The sequence below is a fragment of the Heliangelus exortis genome, chromosome 4, assembly GCF_036169615.1.
Source record: "Heliangelus exortis chromosome 4, bHelExo1.hap1, whole genome shotgun sequence".
NCBI lineage: Eukaryota > Metazoa > Chordata > Aves > Apodiformes > Trochilidae > Heliangelus > Heliangelus exortis.
In genome coordinates this window covers 18,058,570-18,083,951 of record NC_092425.1, presented here as the reverse complement: position 1 = coordinate 18,083,951, position 25,382 = coordinate 18,058,570, and the positions used below count along the sequence as shown (strand labels likewise).

The following is a 25,382-nucleotide window of genomic DNA, read 5'->3' as shown; positions in this document are numbered from 1 at the left end:
CTCTGACAGATTAATGAGCTGCAGTTAATGGTGGACCATGGATGGTGTCACAAGTTTTTTTTTAACTCATTAATTGAGCTGCCATACAGTACATATACATGCACTGGTCATGATGCAGTTCAGACCTGCAATAATTAAAGATGTAATAAAAGATATAAACGAGTTTCCTTTTTGCAATAATTAATCATGCCAGTGAAAAGCTCACCAATGATTATTATCAGGAGAACTTGGAATGACTACAGATGAGACCTGATCGGAAAAAATCTCACTCATCATTGAACTATTGAGCATGAGGAAATACAGGGGAATCCTTCAGATTACACAGACTGTACTGATATTTCTCAAAGGTCAATGTGAATTTCAAGGATCTTCTCCTGCTTTGATTTTGCAATGACATTGGTAGTCTGCATGCAAAATAAACTGTCGATTTGAGGGGCTTACTTAAATTTAAATACATGAGTATTTATGCTTTGGAAATTCATCAAAAGCATATTGAAGTCACTAGCTGAATAGCTACTGGACCAATCTAAAATTTCCAGATATTCAAAGGAAAATTAAGGAAACTCCATCAATTTACCCGAAGTAACTATGTTACCTAAAGTGCAGCCATAGTGCTTAGGGCCAGTGAACAAATGGAAAGGTGTTATTAGCACAAAGTACTAATATGCCACAGGCATCCTGTCTAATTGTATTAATCAAGAGGGCAATAAAAAGCATGTAAAGTTGCACTGTTTTCAGAGACTGAGATAGCAACTTTCAAAAATCTCACCAGTAAGAATTAAAAGTGTTTATGTGTTCTGTTGCACAGTAGCTTCTCAAGTACCACAATGAGAAGCAGAAAGCAAACTAGAGAGGGGAAATGACTGAAAATCTGTATTCACCAAGTCACCACATTCTGCTACTTTTGTATCAGTGTAACAAAACCCAAAATCATCTTTCACTTTTTGTGGTTTCTTCTCTCACGGTTTTCTAAGGTAAACAGAATTAACTATCTTTGGTAAACAAGGAAAGCATAAGTTACAAGGGAAAAACTCATCTAGAAACTAAAAAATAAAGAAGCTAATATTAGTTTTTACTGCTGTCCTATAGCAGTAACAAGCTTAGTGTTATATTGGTTTGTGCAGCACTTACCTTGTTCAGAATAGAATTTTCTTCTCTGTTTTCCATTTTATCTTCCAGTTTTGGAGTTAGTCTGGAGTGGGTTGACCTTGGCTGGAAGTCAGTTGCATAGCAAGTTACTTTATCACTCCCCTCTCTGGAAGGATAGGGAGAGGAAGAAAATAAGATGGAAAAAAACCTTGTGGGTCAAGATAAAAGCAGTTTAAAAAAGCAAAAGCAAAGGTCACATGCCTAAGCAAATGAAAACAAAATATTTATTCTCTACTTTCCATCATAACGTTGATACCATCACTTAAGCCTTCACGTGAGAAGCTCTCTCCATTGCCATTACAATGAACTGCCATAGTTATCAGACTAAAATATTCTTCACAAGAACAATATTTCTCATAGTGCCTTTAAATTTAGTCCTAGTAGTGTTTTTGGACAGTCCACAATATCTCCATGCTGAAATTTTCCAGTGAGAATATATAAAGTAAGATTCATTTGACTACACTATGCAAAAGACAACTCTGGATTTAACTTAGGTGGATATGTTAGTTAAAAGTATAATATTTTTTATAACTGCAACAGATAGAGTACTGTAAGATTTATGGGTGATTCATTTATGCATGAAAGATTGATTATTTGGGTCATATAACAGCAATCAAAAATTACTAGAGCAAGTGATATAGAATGTTTAAATGAAGGGCAGATTTTGGAAATTTTCCTTTATATATTCCTCTCTCAGATCTAGGAAGATTCTGCATACAGTGCATATTAAAAATGCATTAAAGAAGACAGTGTTAGCTAGGAAATTAATATCTTGATGTTTTATGCAAAAGTTTACATAAAGCAGTCTATCTATATTCTGTGTACTGTGGGAGTGTAACTCTTTATCTGTGGATTTATTTTTGGGGGGGGGGGGCGGATAATGAGAGCAAATTGAAGACACTCTTCAATGGAGAGAAAAATAAAAATTAGCTTCAATTGCTTCATTGAAAAGTTTAACTAGGATTTTTTTAATCTTAAAAGCTGGAAACAATTTAAACAAATAACTTTTAGGCAAGCTGACATACAGAATAGTTTAATATAACCCAGAACAGATTCCACCATTTTTCTTCCTCTATTTTCCATTGGCATCAGAACTTTCTGGTACACATTAGTCCCTTACTCTAGAAGTAACACCGTTCATAAACTCACCATATTCCACAGAGAAAGGTAAAATAAAAAGACATACTTCAGGTTATAAATATTAAAACACAAAGATTGAGTTTGGCTGAAGTGCAAACAAAGTCCTGAGGGCTGCAGTGTTCCCACCCAGCTCCCCAGTTTTAGGGATATTATTTCCTTCAGTAAAATGGTTCCACATGCTGGGGCAGGCATTAGAGCTGTCACTGCTCCCACATTTTGCTTCTTCCTGGCCTTTCAATGTTATACAGGATATGATGTAAAGAAATAAGTGTATGTCAGGCTGGAGGTATTATGTACAGCCCCTTGCTGCATGGAAGACACTGAAAGATCAGTTCTATGAACAGTGATGCACAAGTTTGTCTAAGGGTTTTGGTTTACTTTAGAAGAAAAAAAAAAGAAAAAAAAAAAAACCAACAACTTGTTTCTATATCTGTAAAGTATTCCTGGATTTGATTTCATCATGCTGTGATGTTAATAAAAAAATCAACAGCTTCTCTTAAGAATTTCTTATGATTCTCGAGGTTATCACTAGAAGCCATAGAAGGGAAATTTCAGTCTTTTTCTGAAAGGGTTTTAAAAAATTAGTTAACAATTATTTTTTTTTTAAGCAATTGATTAACAAATCCTATGCTTTTTCAGCCTGACATTAAATGTTAGATGCTTGAATTTGCCTAGAGAATCTTTTGTGTCTGCTTAAAAAAAATAATCTGAATTAGTTTCCTCCCCCTGATACAGTTTTACACTTACTGACTTTTTCTTGAAAAATTACAAGGTTACTTGAATATAAAATCCTCCACTGGGTCTTTCTTTGTATGATATGCAGTACTGTGTGCTTATCAAGCAACAAATGTTTGGTAAGCATCTTTTTACCATATTTGGCTTCCCTTTTTCAAGACAGTTAAGCAATTAAGTTGCCCAAAACAGCAGGATGCTTAAGATTTTAAAAGCTGTTTCTCATGAGCAAATGTTGCATATTGAGTTCCTATTGTCCTTCATTTTATCTGTTGGCATGATTTTCACAACTCCATGGCTGCATGTACAAGTTTCATGTACATTCTGACAACCAGACCCCATTTTCCCTCTGCATCTAATATGTCTTAGTTTCTATTTTAATCTTCTTTCCTTAATGCAGCAGTGGAAAATTATTTTATGACCAATACAAGTATTGTCCCTACGTCCTTATGCTCAGTGTCTTCTCAGTTCTTGATATAATGTAACAAGATTATAATATTCTCCTATATTACAAAAAAAAAACCCAAAAACAAACAACCATTAAAAAAAACAAAAAAAAAAAACCAAAAAAACCAAACAAAACTCATTTTCAGATTCGTAAGGTTGTAAGAAAGTGTGCAGACACAAATACAATATTGTCTGAGGCAGAGAGTATATACAACCCCAAGAGGCCTTCCAAAAGTTTGAAGCTCTCCTCTTCCATAAAAGTATCCTTGTTTAGGAGAGGACTTTTCTGTAGGAATTACTGTGACTCCACTGTAACCAAGCTAACATCTGATAAGGACCTTTATGATCTCCACCACATCTGAACAGAGGAGGAACATGTGTCCTCCTCAGACAGTTGTATGGCAAATTATTGCTCACACAGTTTTCAATAGGGAACTGAGGCAAGGAAAGTCTAAGTGGTAGATCGAAAATATGTAAGGATTAGGGAGAGAAAAGAAGAAATTAACTGAAGTTCCCTTACAGTCCCTTAGGCAGATTCTCATGCCTAAGAGAGAGAAGTGGGAATGACCCTGCCAGAAGTTACACAGAAAATGGTAATTCCATAACACTCTTTTTATATTTCTCTTTTATTTTGATTTCAAGAAAAAGCTACTGTAATGCTAGAGTTATATGGAGTGATATCAACTGTACCTGGTGTTTGGATTTCCTTATCTTGCTACTTTTTCAATTACTCTGAAATTCATCTCTATTGTCATCCACTGTGTCCACACTAATACAAATAGGTATCATGCTGGCATTCAGCTAAATAACTCTTTTGTCATCCGCAGATGGACAGGGGATTACATGGCTAAGAACTGAAATAAAAGCTAAATCCTTATGCTTGATAAAGCTTCGCTCGTTTTCTCTTTCATTCAGGATTACCGAGTGAACATCTTTCTCCGTCAGAACTGGAATGATCCACGGCTTGCATACAGCGAATATCCAGATGACTCTTTAGACTTAGATCCATCCATGCTGGATTCAATTTGGAAACCTGATTTGTTCTTTGCTAATGAAAAAGGTGCCAACTTTCATGAAGTTACAACAGATAATAAATTGTTGCGAATTTTCAAAAATGGAAATGTACTTTATTCCATCAGGTGAGCCTCTAAACAAAATTTTTTTTCAAATAGAAGCTCAAAATGTACCTAAAAATTGCTAATGGGTATCTTCAGTCTTGCAGAGCTACCACTGAGGTAACTGTAAGTTTTGAGCACCAGAACTTTATCATTATTACTCTTCACTGTTAATACTAAAGTACAAAATGATCCTTCATTAGGCATAAACAAAGTAAAAATAATAAGAAAAGTATCTTTCCCATTTTAAAGTACAGATACTGAGCCTAGAGGAGCTAGGACTCTTGCACAGGCAAATAATCCTGGAGGTGGTTTCTGTGTGAGTTTCACATGCTGTAACTTCCAATGTCGTGGCAATCCTCCTTCCTTACTCTTTTCTGTGCAACTGGAATGTGTCTTGTGAAGTTTACACAGGAAGAAAGGTCTGAGTCAAAAGTCCTACAGGCATTTCATATCCAAAAGGAGGCTACTCTGCCAGTCTTGTAATTGTTCTTCAGAGTTAAAACATGTATTCTGTGTCTAGAAAAAGAAGGAAAGCAAGTACAAAGTAGAGCTAAACAATGAACTTCAGACTTTGAGTCACCCTCAGGGGCACATGCAGTTGCTTCACTATAATCAAATAACTTCCTTCTTGCCCTAATCCCTGTACAACACAGACCACAGAAGCCTCCATGCAAGCAAGTTTTTATTGGAACTTCAACAGAATTCAGACCAGATTCATGATGATATGAAATGGGGGGGAAAAGCAAACATGAGAAATATTATACTATTAAATTATAAAATAAAACATTGGCTGTGAGGAAAGCAGATGCCAGATAGCTCCTGTCTTTCTTATGGGCATAGAAAGTTTATGTTGCTATGATTTAATAAAGAGCTATTAGAATTTCTGAGACAGATTTAAAGTCATACAATTGGTATTGAGTTAGTATGTAAAGTTGAGTCAGCTAAGCTTTTGATGCAGGGAGACATGGTAATTTCTAATGTGCTGATACTAAAAGAAAAAAAAATAAGTTTTCTAAATTTGCTTTTTCCCTTTCATTCCCTAAAGTCTTTTCCTCCCCTAATTGCATTGGAACAATTCAGACAATAATATAATGAGAAGGTTGAAGTTCCTGATTCAATGAATACTTAATACAAAATACCAAAACATTTACAAACTAAAGACCTGGTGCCTCTTCTTTGTTATGACTTGCCATATTACTAGGCTACAGTCAGATTTTTATTAGCACAGGAACAGCTTTCTTTACCCTTCTCCAGGTCACAATCACTTCCCTAGTCCTGCTGCTGACACTATCCATTTGCCTTTACCTCTTCTTTTTTTTTTTTTTCCTCATTCATCTGAAAATTATCACTCTAATGATAAGTCGTTGTATTGATATAAAATGCAAAAATACACCTTCTGTCTATAGGCTGCAAAGTATTGCACAGGACTAACGTGAAAGACAGCAGCAGTTCAAATTCACAGGCATATCGCAGTCTATCATCAACATAATAAAATGGTATCTTAAACCTTCGTGTTGACAATTTAAGCACTTTGTTTTAGGAAAACATATATATTACTTCACCATTATGACCTGCATTTGACATCTCTTAGGAAATTCTTGCAAATCTGGGTATATTTTATGATAAGAATTTGAAATACCATAGTGGTACAATAATTTTCCTGTGGCACAAAGAAGCATACCAGTGTTGTGCTCCTTTAGACTTCCCATAAAGTTAGGGAACCCTACTGAAAAATGTGTTTTTCTGAAAAGCCTGTAATAATTTTTTTCCACATTGTCATAGAGTGAGAGGTTAGGGTTGGAGAGGACCTTAAAGTTCCAACAATTCATCTAGTTCCAACCCCCCTGCATGGGCAGGGACACCTCCCACTAGACCAAATTGCTCAAAACCCTATCCAACCTGGCTTTGAATACTTCCAGGGTGGGGCCTCCACAGCCTCTTTGATCAACCTGTTCTAGTGTCTCACCACCCTCACAGGAAAGAATCTCCTCTGAATGTCTAATCTAAATCTACCCTCTTATAGTTTTAAGCCATATTGGGCTGGGCAAATGAAATGGGTTCAGCAAATCTATATAATTTTTGAGAGCTTTCTAATGCAAAAGAAATATATATTTTCTCCTTTTTCCAATTACTTCTAGTGTTTTCCTGTATTCTTCCTGTGCAGTTCTATGGCATTTTTCTGGCATGTTTTTAATATTTATTCATGTTCTTTCAGATTGACTTTAATACTGTCCTGTCCGATGGATCTCAAAAATTTTCCAATGGATGTGCAAACATGTATAATGCAACTGGAAAGCTGTAAGTTTGACTAATGTATTATCCTACAAATACTTTTGTAGGGATTACAACACTTAAGCAGGAGCTACTAGTACTAAAACAGATAAAAAAAAAGAATTCTCTATTTACTTAAAGAATCTGGAACATACATGATTTTCAAAGGAAGCAATATTTTCATCCTTACTAGTACTGCAAATCAATAGTTTCATGCAAATCTCAAGTTACTGCTAAACTTCATAAGCAGTGTCTGTTTACCTTTAAGCAAAATTTTTGCATATGGGGATTCACCATTAAGTCCTCCCTGTATTCACACATACAGGGGGGTAGTGATATAGGAGAGCTTAAGGAAATATGAGAATAATTTAAGGAAGTGTTTTATGTGATTTATGTGACTATCCTGAAATTGGTAATAACTTGTCCTTAAAAGCTGGAAACAAAATGATATATACTGAATCTCCTCTCTTCAGATTGCTGCCCTAGCTCTTCCACTACATATCTGTAGTTGCTACCTAATCATCACAGAAGCGATTAAAAAAGGATTTACTACAAGGGAGAACTGTAGAAGATTGCACAGCATGTATGTGCCCATGTGTCTATATAGATATGTCTGCATCTGTATGTCATTTACACATCCCTCACTGCCTCAGCTGGGGCTGTGCCTTGGATTAGTGGAACATTCTCCAAAAAATCTTTGGAAGGGATGTAGAGCTCTTGCATTATGGCAAGGAACAAGTCCATTCAAGGTTATAATTTAGCTAGGGATAAAATGTGAGCATGATTTGACCATCAATAATAACACACACACACAAAAAAATCTTCCTCATGGCATGAAGAACAAAAAAATAAATCAGATTTGTTAAATTAAGGACAGGAGAAAGATAAATAATAAGTACCCATATGCATGTCAGACTTAGATTTACATCTAAAATATTCTGGAAAATAATTTTCTGCATATAAAATTAATATACTGCATTATTTGAAATATATTTAGATCAGAAACACAACATGCATATTTTGATTACAGCACCTATCTCATCAATAGGTGGCTAAGGGATTGGTGCCACCGGAGGAACTTTGGGGTTTTTGACTATGGGCCAAATTTCAGCATACCAGGTGGGCTGCATCTATCTAACAGGGGAAAAAGGACTCTAGCCCGTAAGTTGGCGGGTCTGATAAGGAGGGCTTTAAACTAGGTTTGAAGGGGGAAGGGGTTGAAACTGGGATCTCCAGAAAGGAGCCCAAGGGTGGACAGCTCAAGTTAAGAGCCAAACCAGCAGCCCAGCTGAAGTGCATGCACACCAATACATGCAGCATGGGCAACAACAGGAGGAGCTGGAAGCCATCGTGCAGCAGGAAAGCTCTGATGTAGTCGCTATCATGGAAACGTGGTGGGATGACTCCCATGACTGGAGTGCTGCCATGGGTGGCTACAAGCTCTTCAGAAGGGACAGGCAGGGTAGGAGAGGTGGAGGGGTAGCTCTATATGTTAGAGAGTCTCTTGACTCTGTAGAAGTTGAAGTCAGTAATAATAAGATGGAGTGCCTGTGGATCAGAATCAGGAGGAAAGCAAACAAGGCTGATATCCTGGTGGGAGTCTGTTACAGACCACCCAATCAGGAGGATGAGGGTGATGAATCATCATCCCTTGTTCTCGTGGGTGACTTTAACCTGCCGGACATCTGCTGGGAACTCCACACAGCAGACAGGAGGCAGTCTAAGAGATTCTTACAGTGTATAGAAGATAATTTCCTGCTCCAGCTGGTAAATGAGCCTACCAGGGATGGAGCCCCACTCGACCTTCTTTTCACAAACAGAGAGGGGCTGGTGAGAGATGTGGTGGTGGGTGGACATCTGGGACTCAGCGATCATGAAATAATAGAGTTTTCAATACTCAGGGATACAAGGAGGGTCATCAATAAAAACTCTACGCTGGACTTCCGGAGGGCAGATTTTGGCCTATTTAGAAGACTAGTCCAGAGTGTACCCTGGGAAACAGCCCTTGAAAACAAAGGGGTCCAGGAGGGATGGACGTACTTCAAGGAGCAAGTTTTGAAAGCACAGGAGCAGGCTGTCCCGGTGTGCTGAAAGGCGAGCCGGCGGGGAAGATGACCGGTCTGGCTGAACAGGGAGACTTTGAAAGAAATTAGGGTTAAAAAGAGGGCCTACCAATTATGGAAAAAAGGGCTAACTACTCAGGAGGAATTCAGGAATATAGTTAGGTTGTGTAGAAAGAAAATTAGAGATACAAAGGCACAACTTGAACTGAATCTCAGCACCTCTGTGAAGGATAACAAAAAGTCCTTCTACAGATCAATGGCAAAAGGAGGGGCAAGGAAAACATCCATTCTTTACTGGACATGGGTGGGAATATTGTTGTCAAAGATGAAGAAAAGGCTGAGGTATTTAACAGCTTCTTTGTCTCAGTTTTCAACAGTAAGACAGGTTATCCTGAGGGCAGCTGGCTTCTGGAACTTATAGAAGGTGACAAGAATCTAAACAGCCCCCCTGTAATCCAGAAGGAAACAGTCAGTGATCTATTGAACTGTTTGGATCCCCACAAGTCTATGGGACCAGATGGGATCCACCCAAGGGTGATAAGAGAGCTGACAGAAGAGCTCACCAAGCCTCTCTCTATCATCTACCAACAGTCCTGGCTCACTGGGGACATCACAGATGATTGGAAGTTGACGAATGTCACGCCAATCCACAAAAAGGGCCAGAAGGAGAACACGGAAAACTACAGGCCCGTCAGCCTGACCTCAGTGCCTGGCAGGGTTATGGAACAGATCATCCTCAGTGTAATCACACAGCACCTGCAGGATGGGCAAGGGATTAGACCAAGCCAGCACGGGTTTAGGAAGGGCAGGTCCTGTCTGACCAACCTGATCTCCTTTTACGATCAGGTGACCCGCCTGGTGGATGAGGGGAAGGCTGTGGATGTGGTCTACCTGGACTTCAGCAAGGCCTTTGACACTGTCTCCCACAGCATTCTCCTGAAAAAGCTGTCAGCCCACAGCTTGGACAGGGGCACTCTGCGCTGGGTTAGGAACTGGCTGGAGGGCCGGGCCCAGAGAGTGGTGCTGAACGGTGCTGCATCCAGTTGGCAGCTGGTCACCAGTGGTGTCCCCCAGGGATCAGTGTTGAGCCCAGTTCTATTTAATATATCTATTGATGATTTAGATGAGGGGATTGAGTCCATCATCAGCAAATTTGCAGATGACACTAAGCTGGGGGGAAGTGTCAATCAGCTGGAAGGCAGGAGGGCTCTGCAGAGGGACCTGGACAGACTGGAGAGTTGGGCTGATTCCAACGGGATGAGGTTTAACAAGGCCAAGTGCCGGGTCCTGCACTTTGGCCACAACAACCCCATGGGCAGCCCTACAGGCTGGGGACAGAGTGGCTGGAGAGCAGCCAGGCAGAAAGGGACCTGGGAGTCTGGATTGACAGGAAGCTGAACATGAGCCAACAGTGTGCCCAGGTAGCCAAGAAGGCCAATGGCATCCTGGCCTGTATCAGGAACAGCGTGGCCAGCAGGTCCAAGGAAGTGATTCTGCCCCTGTACTCAGCACTGGTGAGGCCACACCTTGAGTACTGTGTCCAGTTCTGGGCCCCTCAGTTTAGGAAGGATATTGAGGTACTGGAGCAGGTCCAAAGGAGGGCAACTGGGCTGGTGAAGGGACTCGAGCACAGATCCTATGAAGAGAGGCTGAGGGAGCTGGGGGTGTTCAGCCTGGAGAAGAGGAGGCTCAGGGGAGACCTCATCACTCTCTACAACTCCCTGAAAGGAGGTTGGAGCCGGGGGGGGTTGGTCTCTTTTGCCAGGCAACTCTCAGCAAGACAAGAGGGCACGGTCTCAAGTTGTGCCAGGGGAGGTTTAGGTTGGACATTAGAAAGAATTTCTTTAATGAGAGGGTGATCAGACATTGGAATGGGCTGCCCAAGGAAGTAGTGGATTCTCTGTCCCTGGAGATATTTAAAAAGAGACTGGATGTGGCACTCAGTGCCATGGTCTAGTTACTGCAGCGGTAGTGGATCAAGGGTTGGACTTGATGATCTCTGAGGTCCCTTCCAACCCAGCCAATTCTATGATTCTATGATTTTTTGCTTTTTTTCTTCTTTAAATGGACAAAGCAGCATCTAAGAGAAGGAGGAGATAAACAATCAGTATATCAGACCTCTTTGCTGTATGGGTAACAGTATGGTTTTACAAAAAAATCGCCAGTTCTATCTTTTATTAAAATAGAAAGATGGTAATATTAGAAAGCAGGCTGTCAATTTGAGGCCAATGGCTAAATCTGATAGCAGAAATTTTCTGGAAAAAAATTAGATTTGCTGCAAATAAAGGAATTTAGGACAATAATATATGTTCAGCATTTAAGCAAAATACCACAGTCAACCTGATTGGATAATCCTACTATTTAGCTATTTTACCTTTATAATTAATATTACTAAATAAAAGGTTAATACTAGGCAGTTGTACCAGTGTACATACAGATAGCATGGATATTTGTTATATCAGGTTATACTTCAAACCGAAAGTATCAGTGTTTGGTTGAATAACCAAAAGGTATACTTTAAAAAAAAAAAAAAAAAAAGTGTTTACAACATTTTCAAATTGTTGCTTTAAGAACTTTATAAATCTCAGCTTTATTTTTCTCTTTTAGCTGATGTGAGAACAGGTCATACAACCACTGGTATGCTTGAACAAACAGGCATCTGGTTTGCTTTTATAGAGACCTTGCAGGAGCTCACAATTCACATGAACTGCACCATAGGGAACCGACACTCATTACTTGAATAACAGTGTAGATGTACTGCATTTTCCTGCAGAATATTTTTCGCTAAGTCTTGGTTTTAATCTTTCAGTTCAGCGGGATAAATTCCCTGCTGCACATTCATGTAGTGGTGAGAGGCAACAATCACAAAGCTGAACAAAATACAAATAAGTGCTTCAAAATCTTCTAGTTATAGATAAAGATCAAATTTGTTTTCATAAGGAATTTACAAGCGGTAAAGCTTTCCCCATATCAGCTTGTTTATTTTATTCATAAGTCCAGGTAAATAAATTGAGAGTATGGGAAAAGTAGCTAGCCCAAGGCAGAAAAGTTGCAGCATGTGGGAGCTCCAGCTATACCTACATGTCTGACAGCAGAATAACCATTTCAGTTTGCAAGAATAAGACAGCAGTTCCCTGAAACTGAGAGAAATTATTCTGGGACAGACCCAAAGACAGACATAGGGATGTCATTTCCAAGCTCCTAGACCTTCAAGAGCAGGAAGTCACATGCTCAAAACCAGTTTTTCTGTACAGGAGGTGCAGGAAGGGAAATGGACACCTTGGAGAAGTTACAGAAGATATCTACATGCCGGACAAGAGAGTAACCAGGCAAAAAAAAATAAAATGTTTTATATGAAGCTGAACACTAACCAATTTCCAAAACTTAGAAAAATTAGAAATCTCAGAAAAAGAGCAGAAACGTTCAAATTCCAGAGTCTTTGGCTGACAACAGGCACCCAGTTCTCTTTAAAATTATAGAAGAATAAAGGAGGATGGCCGCATTTAGCATTTTCCCAGGCTTAATATCAAATCTCTGGAGGTAAGAACTGATACAACCCTGAGATCCGATCCTGAATCCATCCAAGCATCTCTAATTTTTAGGCCACATTGTCATACTCCTCTGTGTCTGTCTGGCTTGCACTTTTTGGTGCACAGTGAGACAATTTAAACAGGTGAACTGGAGCACTAACCCTAATGGTTAATGTGCTGCCTGAGGAAGTAGAAGACATGGAGTTGAAAAACTGAGAACATAATGATATCATGGCCTAAGTAAAAGACCTGAGCATTAGGCTGTGTTATAAAACCCCAAATGGCTGCAGGAGCCAACCAGCAGCAGCAGCCATGCTTACAGATGTTAGTTCTTTAAAGTGATCATTATTGCTGTTTTTCCCACTGAGTGCCAAGTTGGGTAGAACATTATAAACTTATGAATTTACAAGGCCCATTTACATCACAGTCTCTTTAAAATATATTTGATCTTGCAAGCCCTACTCCTGCATGTGTCTAAGTCAAACAGTTTCTAACAAGTCATTCATCTTTTTCTTACTAATCTTACCACCAGGTTGCAAAGGTTGACAGTTACTTATAAAGGGCAGACTGTAGATTTTACCTCTGCTAGAAAATAATAATTTTTTTTACTAATACTAATACTAGATACTAGATACTGATGCTAAAGACGATGCTATGACATAGAAAGCTCTAAGAGGAAAATTCATGTATAACTTTTCTTCCCAAATTTTATTTTTGTTTTTAGCCAGCTTTCCTAGGTCTAAACAACTGGATTTGCCTTTACTTATATAATGAAATGCATGAAAAATATTTAAGTGGAAATGTCTTCTATTTTTAAAGGATTTTTTTCACCAAATGATTTTGCAGCAACTAGAATGAGATGCTTTTGTATCTTAGAAAGGAAGTAAATGAAAATGCACATATGAAATAATCCCTCCTACATTTCTATGCCTTACACCAGGGCAGCCTATAGGCATATAATTTTAGTTTTATTCTCCTTGAGTAAGATACAAATAAATGTCAGTTATATACATATTTACTTCTGTGGCCTATCTCCCAGGAAAAAAGTGTTTGGGTTTTTTTCCACTCACTAGAGTTTGTTGTTTCTCTCAAGTTTCACTTTTTATCTCACAGTATTCCTTTATTCATATATTACATTTATAACTTCATGTGGCATTCAGTATTCTTGAATTTTCAAAGAGCAGTGAAAAGAATACACATTATGAAAGAAGAAGTATACTATTAAAAGTAATATATGTAAGGGAGAAAGCACCTACTCACCTCATTTTATTTTGGTGCTTATTTTCTCTCTTACTAAATTAAATAATGGCCCTTTTCCCCCTTTTGATTTATGGAGGCTTTTTAGTATTTCTAAGCAATCACCCTTTTGCCTATTTTTAGAGAAGATTCAAGCCATACTACATGCTGTTACCTGAAGAATGTAATTTCTTTCCTCCAAGTCTCTGACTGGAGATTCTGCAAACAGGCAGATGTGTAAGCAGGCTACAGCAGCACAGGCCACTGCATTACATAAATGACATGCACATTGCTCCTTTCCTACAACAGCTCAAAGACACCATAAGAAAAATAATAGAATGGAGCATATTTCTTCTCTGACAGAGAACCTCAGGTGTCTACCTCAGTGACAGTAATTATGGACACCAGGTCAATGTCTGTCTGTGCCCAACCAGGTGGAACCCATGCAGATTCCTTCTACTCAGGTAGCATGAAAGTTGTACAACAACTCACGGTTTCTGCCCTGCAGACAGGTGACTCAGCCACGTAGATTTGTAGTCTCCAGCTCCCAACCTATGCAGAATGAGAGGGCAATTGTAATTGCACAGGTACTGTTGAACCCACAGACACTAATATAAAATGACATCTGAAAATCTATAGGCTTCAGGAAGGAATATTAGGTTTGAGGGATGTGGTAAAAAGCTGGACCTGAAATGTTATTCTTCTCTGAAATTCAGGCTAAGAAGGATAAAGCTGTAACTCTCAAGGGAGAGAGTTAGAGGGCATTGCAAGAGGCAGATACTTTGCAAAGCAGCTCAGAAGTACACATAATAAAATGATGTTTTCTTGGAGCTCCAGCATAAATTTATCCTTGAAATGCAGCACAGCAGCTTTCTGAAGCTATTTTTAGTATGAAATGTATATTAGAAGAATTTATTCTAACATCAAGCCAAAACCAGATTCACTGGCTCTGTCAGATCTTTCTCCTGTGCTGCATGGAATTTAGGACACAACCCAAACCTCTGCCATATGCTTTGGAAGAATAATGTGCAGGCACCCTATCCTGGAGGCATACTCTTGTGACACTAACAGAAGAGTAGTGAGCTATCTCTGGTCTGTTTGACTGTAGTACTTGCCTCAGCTGGATTCCTAAACAACTGCTTGGTTTGCTGAATAAATCCAATGTTACTCTTGGACCTGTACCTTACTAAGCATCCAAGAAATGAGAACAGAATTTAGATAAATCATGTGGATTAAGAGAACAATAAAATAAATTCTTTAGTTGAACAAAGCTGGGATGTACAAAAAATGCTGGATATTGAGATCAGCTGAATTATGAATTATTTCATTCATGTGTTTGTTTATTCAACAAAAGGAAAATATTTTAATACTACCGTAAGTATTGTAAAATTGTGCAAGGGAAGCATGGCCTTCCTTGGAATAAAACAGATCAAGAGAAAATTTACAAAATATATTGGTATTTAGCTGGACTATGTTTGCTCAGAAATTTTATTCTTCATGGGTTGGAATGAAAGTAAAGAATTTTGCAAACAAAGCTCAGTCAGCAGAAGTGAAAAAGCAAGTATCTTGGAGCTGTTGAGACAATTGTGGTTCAGAAGCATGGAGTCTCTGAAGGTACAGTGGAATTGCCTGCCCAGAATAACAAACCTTGTTTTTCTGTAGTGGTGTAGTCCTTAGACAACCCAGAGGTAGTATATTAACACTTTCAAGACACCTCAATAATTCTTGAAGACAAGCTGGTTGGATGGCCACTGTCTTGCCTATGACATTATGGACTTTTAATACCTACAGCTGATACTGAATTAGCTAAAATAAAATCTTTACATAGTATGCATGTATACAACTGATATAAAAAGTTTCATTCCAGTAAGTTATATCAAGTAATGTAGACCAATGTGAGTTGAATCAAACCCTATTTGTTTAAGGTAGGCCTTGTTCCTACCCTTTTGAAATTGGATGAATGAAATACATTGTTTTATAATAATGTAAGAAACCCCACAGGTATAGTTCGTGGTTTTTTTCCTTTTCAGGGATTTCATTCCAGTGTTGATAACAACTTGTAAATATAATTTTTGAAAAGAGAAGATTTTCTGGGAAAGATGACTGAGACTAAGGGAAAAGTTTGGCTTTCCTTATCCAGACACTATAGTTCCCCATGCCACTTAAAAATATTTCAGCAGGATCAGGCTCTTTTTCCCTACAACTTTTTCTGAAACCTAAACATACTGAAAATTTTCACTCCGGTTACACAATCTTCAGAGCTGTTTAAAAGCTAGATTTAGTAGTTTTGTGTTGTCTGTGTTCTGCCAAAGATTTTTGTATAGATTAAATCAATTAAACAGACTATCATGGTAGTTTCATTTTATTTGATATTCAAAACCCTGCATAAAGTATTTCAAACACAAGTCCTGACAACCACTCTTCATCTACTGCCTTATCTTTTCCAAACTCAGTAAGTGTGACAAAGTTTTACTTTCATTTTTTCACACCAGTCAGCAGTTTTGTGACAGATGATTTTCTAAAGAGAAACTTCAAGGCCAACTTTCATAATTGTTTCAGGCCCTCTATGCTGCCTGATAATTCTAAATTCTACTTAGTTAGACAATTCATATTCATCTCAGGTGTAGGTCTGTCTGACAGTAAATAATTCATCAGCTAATTACCTGCAATTACTTTAGGTTCCTAAAAACTGTCTCTTTAAGAGAGATGTCAGCAAGTGTGGCTTGCTGACATGGTGCAGTGCAATGCAAACAAAAAGCTCTTGAGTTTGCCTAAGAAATACTCCCTTTGGCAACCTTCTCTTCCTGGGATGGTAGCCAATTCATTATTGTATGGTTTTACATTACAGATGTGCAAGAGCTCAGATTTTAGGTTAAAAGAGACAGTATTAATGTAACATAACCAGTCCTGTAACTTCTGAACCCTGCTGTTCAGTATAAAAATGTATTTTTTTCTGTCCTTTCTTTCCAGTTCTGTAATGACACCACTTGGATTTTCTGTGATTAATATCTTCATAGAATTAAATAAGGGCAAGTACCTGGACACTAGCCAGAAAATAAAAAATACATTGCAAAATGTACTCCAGCCACAGCAGTTGAAGCGCATCCCATAACACACAAAATTTGGCATTTCTACTGCCTTTCTCAATCTTCATGATTTTGCACCCTGCAAACCCAGAATCTAGCACACTGAACTTCAGTGACAGAAGTCTCTACTAATCCACCTGACCTAGCTTAGTTCAGTCTGGCCCTGCATTATACTATGTGATTGCCTCCATTCCTTTCAGCTGTTTCTATTGTAAAGAAGCCTCATTTTTCCCACCATCAATTAAAAAGTGAGCTGCACCCTTGTATACTACCAGCCTGTGTACAGCCAGTGATTGACTGTCAGGAAAATGTTGCCACTAGGACTTTTCTCCATAACACTATTTCCCTATTGCCAGTAATAAAAATATCTGGTAGTGATTTATAATACTCACCAGAAGCACTGCATAGTCAAAAAAAAGGAAAATTCCTTTTTAGTGAGAGGCTAAGTCTCATGTTGGGCTGCAGTAAATGCAAGTAAGAGATATTTATGCTCACAAAGCAGCAGCAAGAGAGATAATATATTGAGTGAACAGCAAGAATCTTTAAGTAATACAAATAACCATTATGTAGCAAAATTTAGCCTGAAAGACTAAAGGTAGATTCACAGTTCTTCCAGACAGACTAGGATTGCCTTCAGGCATGACCATCACATTTCCTATGGAAAACAGAATACAATGAAAGCAAGGCAAAAAAGAGACAACTTCTTACACTCAAGTCTTATCCCAAGTCTGTCTACTACAGGATAAGCTCCATTAATCCATAAGCAGAGTTAAAAACACTTTCAGTTATGTGTAGTTGATGAAAGCACTCACCTGATTTAGCTTTGAGTCACCCTTTTGTAGGATCTAGGATCCAGGAGCTCAGTACAAGGCCACTGAAATTACTTCCCTAGAAAAAATACAGCACCCTCCTGATAGAAATGATAGAGGCATAGAAAATGCAATTATGTATCACCTTTTCTATTTTGAAAATCTAAAAAAAATAGAAATAAACTGCAAAACTCATCACCATACTAACATTTGGCATGGATTTCTGTGCCATAGCAAATGTAAGGAGTTAAATCAGAAACAGGTATCATAGGGGATATGGTGGGAATCATAACTTAAAAAAATGTATGGGACATGATACCACAATCTGTGACATTGCTGTGAGCTGGTTCCTCTATTTCCTTAAATTCTGCCAACTCTTCTGCCAGAGTTTTTGTGGATTAACTGTATGGGCCTACCAGCACAATAAAGACACTATTATCTTCCTTATCTTTTAAAATCCATACAGACAAATGTCTTGTTTTTTATAACTACTACATATTTCTTACATGCCTTTCTTACCAGACACTGAATATATTTAATATAGCACATATAGTGCATGTTCAGAATTTCAAGCCCAGAGTTTGCTTAGAAGATGGTCTGATCGTGTAATCCATTCTTTCCTGTCCATGGGAAGCATGGGGATAAACATATAATGGAACACATTTCTCAAGTATTTTATTACATAATACACCTGGAAAATACATACATTGTAGCCCTAATTTTTGACAGCAGACCAATATCAGGAAAAGGTATTTAAACTGTTAAAACTTATGTTATTGAAGATTTTCTTCAAATTATTTTGAAGAAATTGACATTTATTAATCACGTAACACAAGCAGATCAGTAGGAGCCAAAAGCTCAGTTGGACTTCAGGTTTAGTATTTCCAGGTTTAGTCTAGGATGTTTTGCCTTAGTTTAATTTTATTTCATTTAAAAATCATACACTGGATTGACAGTGTAATATATTTAACAGTCACTGGAAGAATAATCCATTCTTAAGATACTCTGAAATGGTTTTGCATATATCTACTGAACAAATCAGCCCTTTCTGCCAGTGGTGCCATTATTCAAGAGTATCAAAGTAAAATCAAGATGTGTCTTATGGAATGTTACCATTTGGGTAATACTGCATTCAGCACAATTATTTTTAATAGCAGTTGTGTCTCAGGAGCTCCCAGATTTACTCATGAGCTTGATCAATTAGACTGACTACCTCTGCATAAACCTGGAACCAAAAGAGAGTGATTGCTCACTTCTGTCATCTGTCTTTTCCCTGATAATTAGTTACTACTAACATTACATAGACAATGAAATAATTTACTTGTTTTCATTTTTATTCTTATAAATCTCATTTTATTAGTGTATTTTTTCATCAAGATGAGTAAGGTAAATGCATTTTAGTAGAGACCTTCTTTGTTGCAGCATCTAATAATATTGCAAATTCAGGCCTCAGGACTGCAAATACGTATGCATGAATGATGTATATATTTCCACTGAATTTAAGCAGTGGCATCAGGATTTTAAAAATATCCACATAATTCTAATGCTGTAAACTTTTATGACTCACAATTTCAGGACCCTAATTTTTAAAAATCGCACTCTGGCCTTGAGGCTTCAAAATTTTCATTAGCAAAGCTTAATAAAATTCTACTTGCTGTGCACTTAACCTCCCTGGCCCCCACCAACATCTCTAAGCAATGTGCTGCCTTACCTATATCAGAATCATAAGTGTCTACTTTGTTGCTGAGCCTGAACTTTAAAGTAATTTCAAAATCTCTCACGATGTCTTCTCATGATGCTGGGAGCCTAAACACTTCAAATAAGGACACTAATGACATTAATCAGAAGAGCTCCCAAAATTAAGGTGCTGGAGAACTAATTTTTAGGCTCATTGCATCTGCAATACCATACACCATAGTACAGTATTGTAACCACTGACTGCTTAAAGGGCCATTTCTATAGAAATGCCTTTTTCCCCTTACACACAGTGCACATAATATCACAAGCATTCTGAGTGTTAAGTGCTGTACTATTTGGCAGGTTTTCTTCATAAATTTAAGAATGAAAAATAGTTTTCTTTTTCAAGATATTAAGGAATATCAGTTAGCTCTATTAATCTTGCTGTTCCTCCTGGGAAAAAATCTAACCAAGAGCAATGTGCAGTTCATCCCATTTGTGCATAGAATATTCTGGGATGAGCCTAGGACATGAGCTGCAGTTTGTTCTTGCAAAGTCTCTGACTGTGCTTTGTTTCTTCAATTGACTACATACTTTTTACTGTAGTCTGTCTTCCTTTTCTTCATGACATGAATGAATGATGCAGAAGTTGGGAATAAATAAATAAATAATCAATTGGCAACTGTACCAAATACGAAAATATTTTCAGTTGCAAAATCAATAACATCTTTCCTAACATCACTCACTAAGAAAAATTTGGAGACATGTTTATGTTCTCAAATAGTTCAACAGGCTTAAATGATTTCTCTCATGTTCATTAAGTTCCTCTATATTTTAAGACAGCTTTACTTCATAAAAATGATTTCACAAAACTGAAGTTACAGTATTGAATGCCAAAGCTATATTTGGAGATTTAAAATGTAAACATGATAAAAATTAACTATTACCTCAGCATTTTGAATACAGGGCTATAATTTTTAATAGATTGTACTATAGTGGAATTAGTGGGCAAGGTAGATAACCAAAATTAAAAGCACAGATTAGAGATGTATGAACGTGATTTAGTGAAATAAATTTTGACACAGCAGTTGTTTCTTGTCAGTTCAATGAGTTTTACCCAGGAGATATTACTTCTGGCCATAATCTACATGCTTCAAATGATAATCTGCTTAACACAGAACTGCTTTTTGTCTGAATTCATGCAAATTTTATAAGACCTATGCTTCTGATTTTTAAGCATTTGTGGCATTTATTAGTGATTTTTAAAACTGTGTTTATAGAATGTCATAAATTCAAGAAGACAAAAAAATTATTGTTTCCTTGTGCAATTCCTTGTGCCTCTTCTGACTCGAGTAATGACTGTTTTCAATGAAGTATATAAAAGGATATGGTCTCATTTTTAGCATATTTGTCTAGAAACAAAAAAATACCAAAATAAAGCAACAGTCCTAAGTGCCAGCATGAAGGTACTCCCAAATAGAAACATAAAGAATCTACAAGCAAGCAGAAGTGTTGAAAACAGTTCTTTGCTAATAGGGGCAGTCAACATAGAGCAGAAAGGATGAAGTGTATTTAATATTTGAGACCAGTATATGAGGGCATAAGGACTGAACAGCCTCTTTAGATGTATTCAAAGAGTAATGAAGTCACTGAGTATAACAGGGGAGAGATTTATGCCCCCATACCAAAGAGGTTATTTCCTTCACTAGAATTCAAAATTTCAGTATTTGTGGGCAGACAGTTACTCTCAGAAAGTTCTGAACTATAAATTTTGTACAGTAATTTGTTACTAGAAGGATAAAAGATATTTCCAGTTATCTAGGTTATTCTTAATATTTCATAAATTGAGGACTAAAGCAGAAATAAAATATTTCAAAGAAACAAAATAGACAAATGAAAGCTAGATATAAATTTACTCCCTTTGGCCCAGCTATTGCAAGAGTGGAAGCCATCTAGATTTAGATTTCAGTCTTTAAATCTCTCTTTACCAAAATCTATTAGATTCTGAAAAAGTTTTAATGAAACCTGAATGAGAAAAGGAAGCCTGTTTTTTCTTTTAGTTGTCATAACCACATAAAAATTATTCTGGAAAAAAATGGAATATAATGCCAGGACAAGTCAATATAACACATATTCAGAGGAAGAAGTTATTTTCACCAGTGATATCCCATTGAACTATTCAGCTGAGAGGGAGAAAGTGAAGGTAAAACTACTTGCTCTTTACACAGTCTGTCCCTTGATTAATACTTCTACAGCTTTTGCTGTTCTATATAATCTTATACACACATGCATGAGGTACAGATAACTGCAGGAATCTGAATATTAAAGCTGAATGCTTTTTAAAATCATAATACATCACAGTCAGCTAGCATGAGAATAAGATTACAGTCAATTGCTTTCTTTTATTTGGTATCAGCTTCAGAGAACAGCATGTTTTCAATTCAACTAATACCTCCTTCCTACAGAATTTTTTATTCATTGTTCTCCTAGAAGAAGAATTTATACCTAACAATTTAAATTGACATAAAACAATAAATGCCATTTTGACAGTCTACAAATTCACCTCAAATTAAAGAAGAAAGAGAACAGAGAGTGAAGGGCTTATTGTATCCTTCATGGGCTGAGGGTAAGAGTTTCCCAAGCACCCAAGAGATTTGGATGCTTAGCTCACTTTGATGCTTTTGTTAATTCGGTAAATAGAATATGTGACTACTAAGATTTCACAAAGGATGCGTAAGATTGGCTTTTTTTCTATTTCAGTATAGTTTACAATGGCAGATAAAAATTTCTCCTTAAAAGGTACAAGCAGATTCCCTGTATTTTCTCCATTTTATGATGTTTACTTGAGTGACCACTATTTGGCATTTCCCTGCTTTTTGAAGTTTGCAGTTGAATTAGAGTATATTTGCATGTTTTTTGTTTGGGTTTTTTGTTGTTTTTTTTGTTTTTGCTTTTTTAGTTGGATACACAATGAATGATCTCATTTTTGAATGGCAAGAAAAGGGAGCAGTTCAAGTAGCAGAAGGTCTCACTCTGCCACAGTTTCTGTTGAAAGAAGAAAAGGATTTATGTTACTGCACCAAGCATTACAATACAGGTAGGAAAGCATATTAGTGATTAAAGGTGGAAAGCCATTTAACATTTATTGCTATTCTGGAGAGTTGTTGGGTTGGTTTTTTTAAATATGCTCACTGAACTCACAAGAATATTAAAACACACAGGCTGACCAGACTTCAACATAAGATGAAATAATTCAGAAGCAGCCAGGAGTTTTGTTTTTACAGTGGTGTCATGGCCACATCTTCACTCTGGGATCTGAAACTGCTGAAATCCAAAAGTGCACTAAGTATGGCCTGGCTCAGTCAGGAAAAAGGGACATAGGGTTGTAGAGTCAGTTATCTCTGCCCTAGTTCATAAAGCAAGATGGAAGGCTTTAAAGCATCCTTACTGTGCACTGGCCAAGCATCATAGCCTTTTTGAGTTGAAGCCTTTGCAGAACTATGATGTTTAGCTCATTATCTCCAGGATTATTCAAAAAAGAGGGGGTTATTAATGTAGTTATTTTAATTGTAAAAAGTTATCTAGATAACTGAACAGACATAGTAATCTTAAAAAAAACCCCACCATGTATCAAAGGCTAAGAATGCACAGCTTACATCTTCTCATGGGAAAAAAAACCCCAAAACCTGGGACTCCTTAACTCTATATCGCTTTAATTTCTGTTTTCCAATATGATTCTTAATTCTTAAGTTTAAAACAATCCAATTTAGTTGGATTCTGCTGAAATGACAGAAGGGATAAAATTCAATAGCTGGCATTCATAAGGAAGGTCTGATTACAAGTAAAATTAAGGAAATGTGCTTTTAGTGCTGAATTTTATCATAGTTGCCATGGTCCCAAAGGAAGGGGAAAGTTCTCCAATAATCTGCATTTAGATTTGAGAGATATTGAAAGATTTTTAAGTGTTCCCTGAAATAAGTAGGAAATACATAACATTCACTTTCACTGTTCAAATACTGATATCTGGATAACCAATAAAAAATTGCAGGGGTGGAGATACACACCCTATAGCAGGGTAATTTTTTCATTCAAACAACTTAATTATAATAATGGCATTAATATTTTTTTCTTTTTACAACAATCCCTATGACAAGCAAGAAATATTTTTTTTGTCATTTTTCTTTGTCTTCTTTGAGATACATAGGCACCCTCTCCCTTTTTTGTACTCTCCTGGTTTTATCCCACTTCAGCATGTATCTGTAACTGTACTATTATAACCTCCATAATGACATTAATGAATAATAAGTACTGATAGAAGGTATTTAACTTTTTCAAAGCTCATTTGGAAAATATGATGCATCGCAAATCTCTAACTGAGGAATTAAAAAATTACTGCTGTACTTAATGTGGTATTGAATAGAAATTTCAGAATTTCTTGCAATTCCTAAACCTCTCTCCAACCATCTCATCCAAAGTTTGTGCCTGTACTTAAAACAATAATTAGGCCATTCGATTTGTCCATAAAAAGTCAAGCCATTTACTAATGCAGGAAATCTGGAAGCCTGGATACAGGCCATCACAATATGCTTTGGAAGACCTCAGCAAAGAAGAAGACAAGTGCACAGCTGTGGGAGCTGCCTGTGATGGGCAGGGGGAAAGCAATGTGATGCTGAGGGGCATCGTCACCAAGCAGCAGGGAATGTCCTCACCAGAGGAAGCAGCAGAGTGGCCTGCTTTGAGTTACAGCCCTAAAATCCCAGGTGCAAATCTGGAAGAACTTTGGCAGGGCAAACCAAAAGAAAAGATAGTCTTACTCATCCAAGACTACATTTATTGTGACATTCTTGTTTCCAAGATAACAACGGTACTTTCTGCGGAGTATAATTTGGTTTTCATTCAAGTCCTCAGTATAATTTCATCAAACAGGGATTTGGTTTGGTTACTAGGAGGGTGGTAGTAGCTTTCATTTCTCTGTTACAAGCAGTATTATTAGATACCATATGCAGGCTAAAAAAAACCCCTTAAAATGTTATTAAAATTCAGCAACTTACAGTTTCTTTTTCTCCATTATGTCTTGGATACGTGACCAGCTTTGTGCTTTCTCAGGGCTCATGCAATGAGATACTGTAGGTAGCTATTCCTATAGGATACTCCACAAGAAAAACAAAAAAAAATAATTTTAAAAACTAGCAATAAAGCCTATTTCTCTGGCCAATGACAGAGTAGATAGAATGAATTCTTGAAAGCAACTTCAGCTGCATGCAGTAAGTGACCAAAGAAGAGTTTTCAATTTAAATTTTGTTACAACCAGGGTGGAAAAGTCTTTCAAGACATCCTTGCAAAACAGAAAAGAACACCAAAAGACTCCCTATGAAACAAATTAACAAGTTTCAGGACAGTACGTGGAAACTGATCAGTGCATGTCTCACCGGTGTTTCATGTCAAATTGAAAATGGATCCTTCTAAACACAGGGACAAACCAGTTTCAGCAACAGTGCTGCAAAATGGTTCATCAAGTCTGTTCTGAAGTGTTGCAACAACCTTTCTTATCACTTCTCACTGGGTCCACAGACATATCCACAGTAACAAATTTGGGAAGTGAAGTAGAATTATAACAACCAGAAAAATCACATAATGAAAACCACTCATTACAAGGGTGGTGTCTGGCTTTACTGTGCCCTCATTTGCTTCCTATGTACATGCATTGCTCCCTTGGGTGTTTATGCAATACCGGCTTTAATTGTGATCAAAGGTAGTTTCAACCACAGCTCCAAAAATCCCACTATATGATAGCATGAATTTTTACAGAAAAGCATTGGCTAACAGGCACAAACAGGAATACCCTGTCTTGGCTTTATTCCTGCACCATGGATGACACACTACACTTGCACTTGAATGATTTCTTTCAATGTTACTAACTAAAAATAAAAAGCTTCCTATTTGAGGTTCATTTTTTGAATTGCCATTTTTGTTGGGGTTTTTTGAGCTGTTTTTTGCTTTAATCCAGTTTGTCTGAGGACATTTGGAGCTAATACCCTCACTTTCCCAAAAGACCAGAACAACCTTTGCCTGGTTGATTCCATCCTAGATACTAGATAACCTAAAATATTAGGGTTCACATATG

General features: G+C 37.3%; 1 protein-coding gene across 3 annotated transcripts in view; it reads left to right on the top strand.

The window, feature by feature from the left end:
* Positions 1-25,382, top strand: part of GLRA3 (glycine receptor alpha 3) — an 82,526-nt gene that overhangs the window by 36,127 nt on the left and 21,017 nt on the right. For all 3 annotated transcript variants that reach the window (XM_071743197.1, XM_071743199.1, XM_071743198.1), the window contains exons 4-6: positions 4,384-4,607; positions 6,802-6,884; positions 22,218-22,355. In XM_071743197.1, coding sequence (XP_071599298.1) covers positions 4,384-4,607; positions 6,802-6,884; positions 22,218-22,355 — 445 coding nt within the window. The remainder of the gene's footprint in view (positions 1-4,383; positions 4,608-6,801; positions 6,885-22,217; positions 22,356-25,382) is intronic.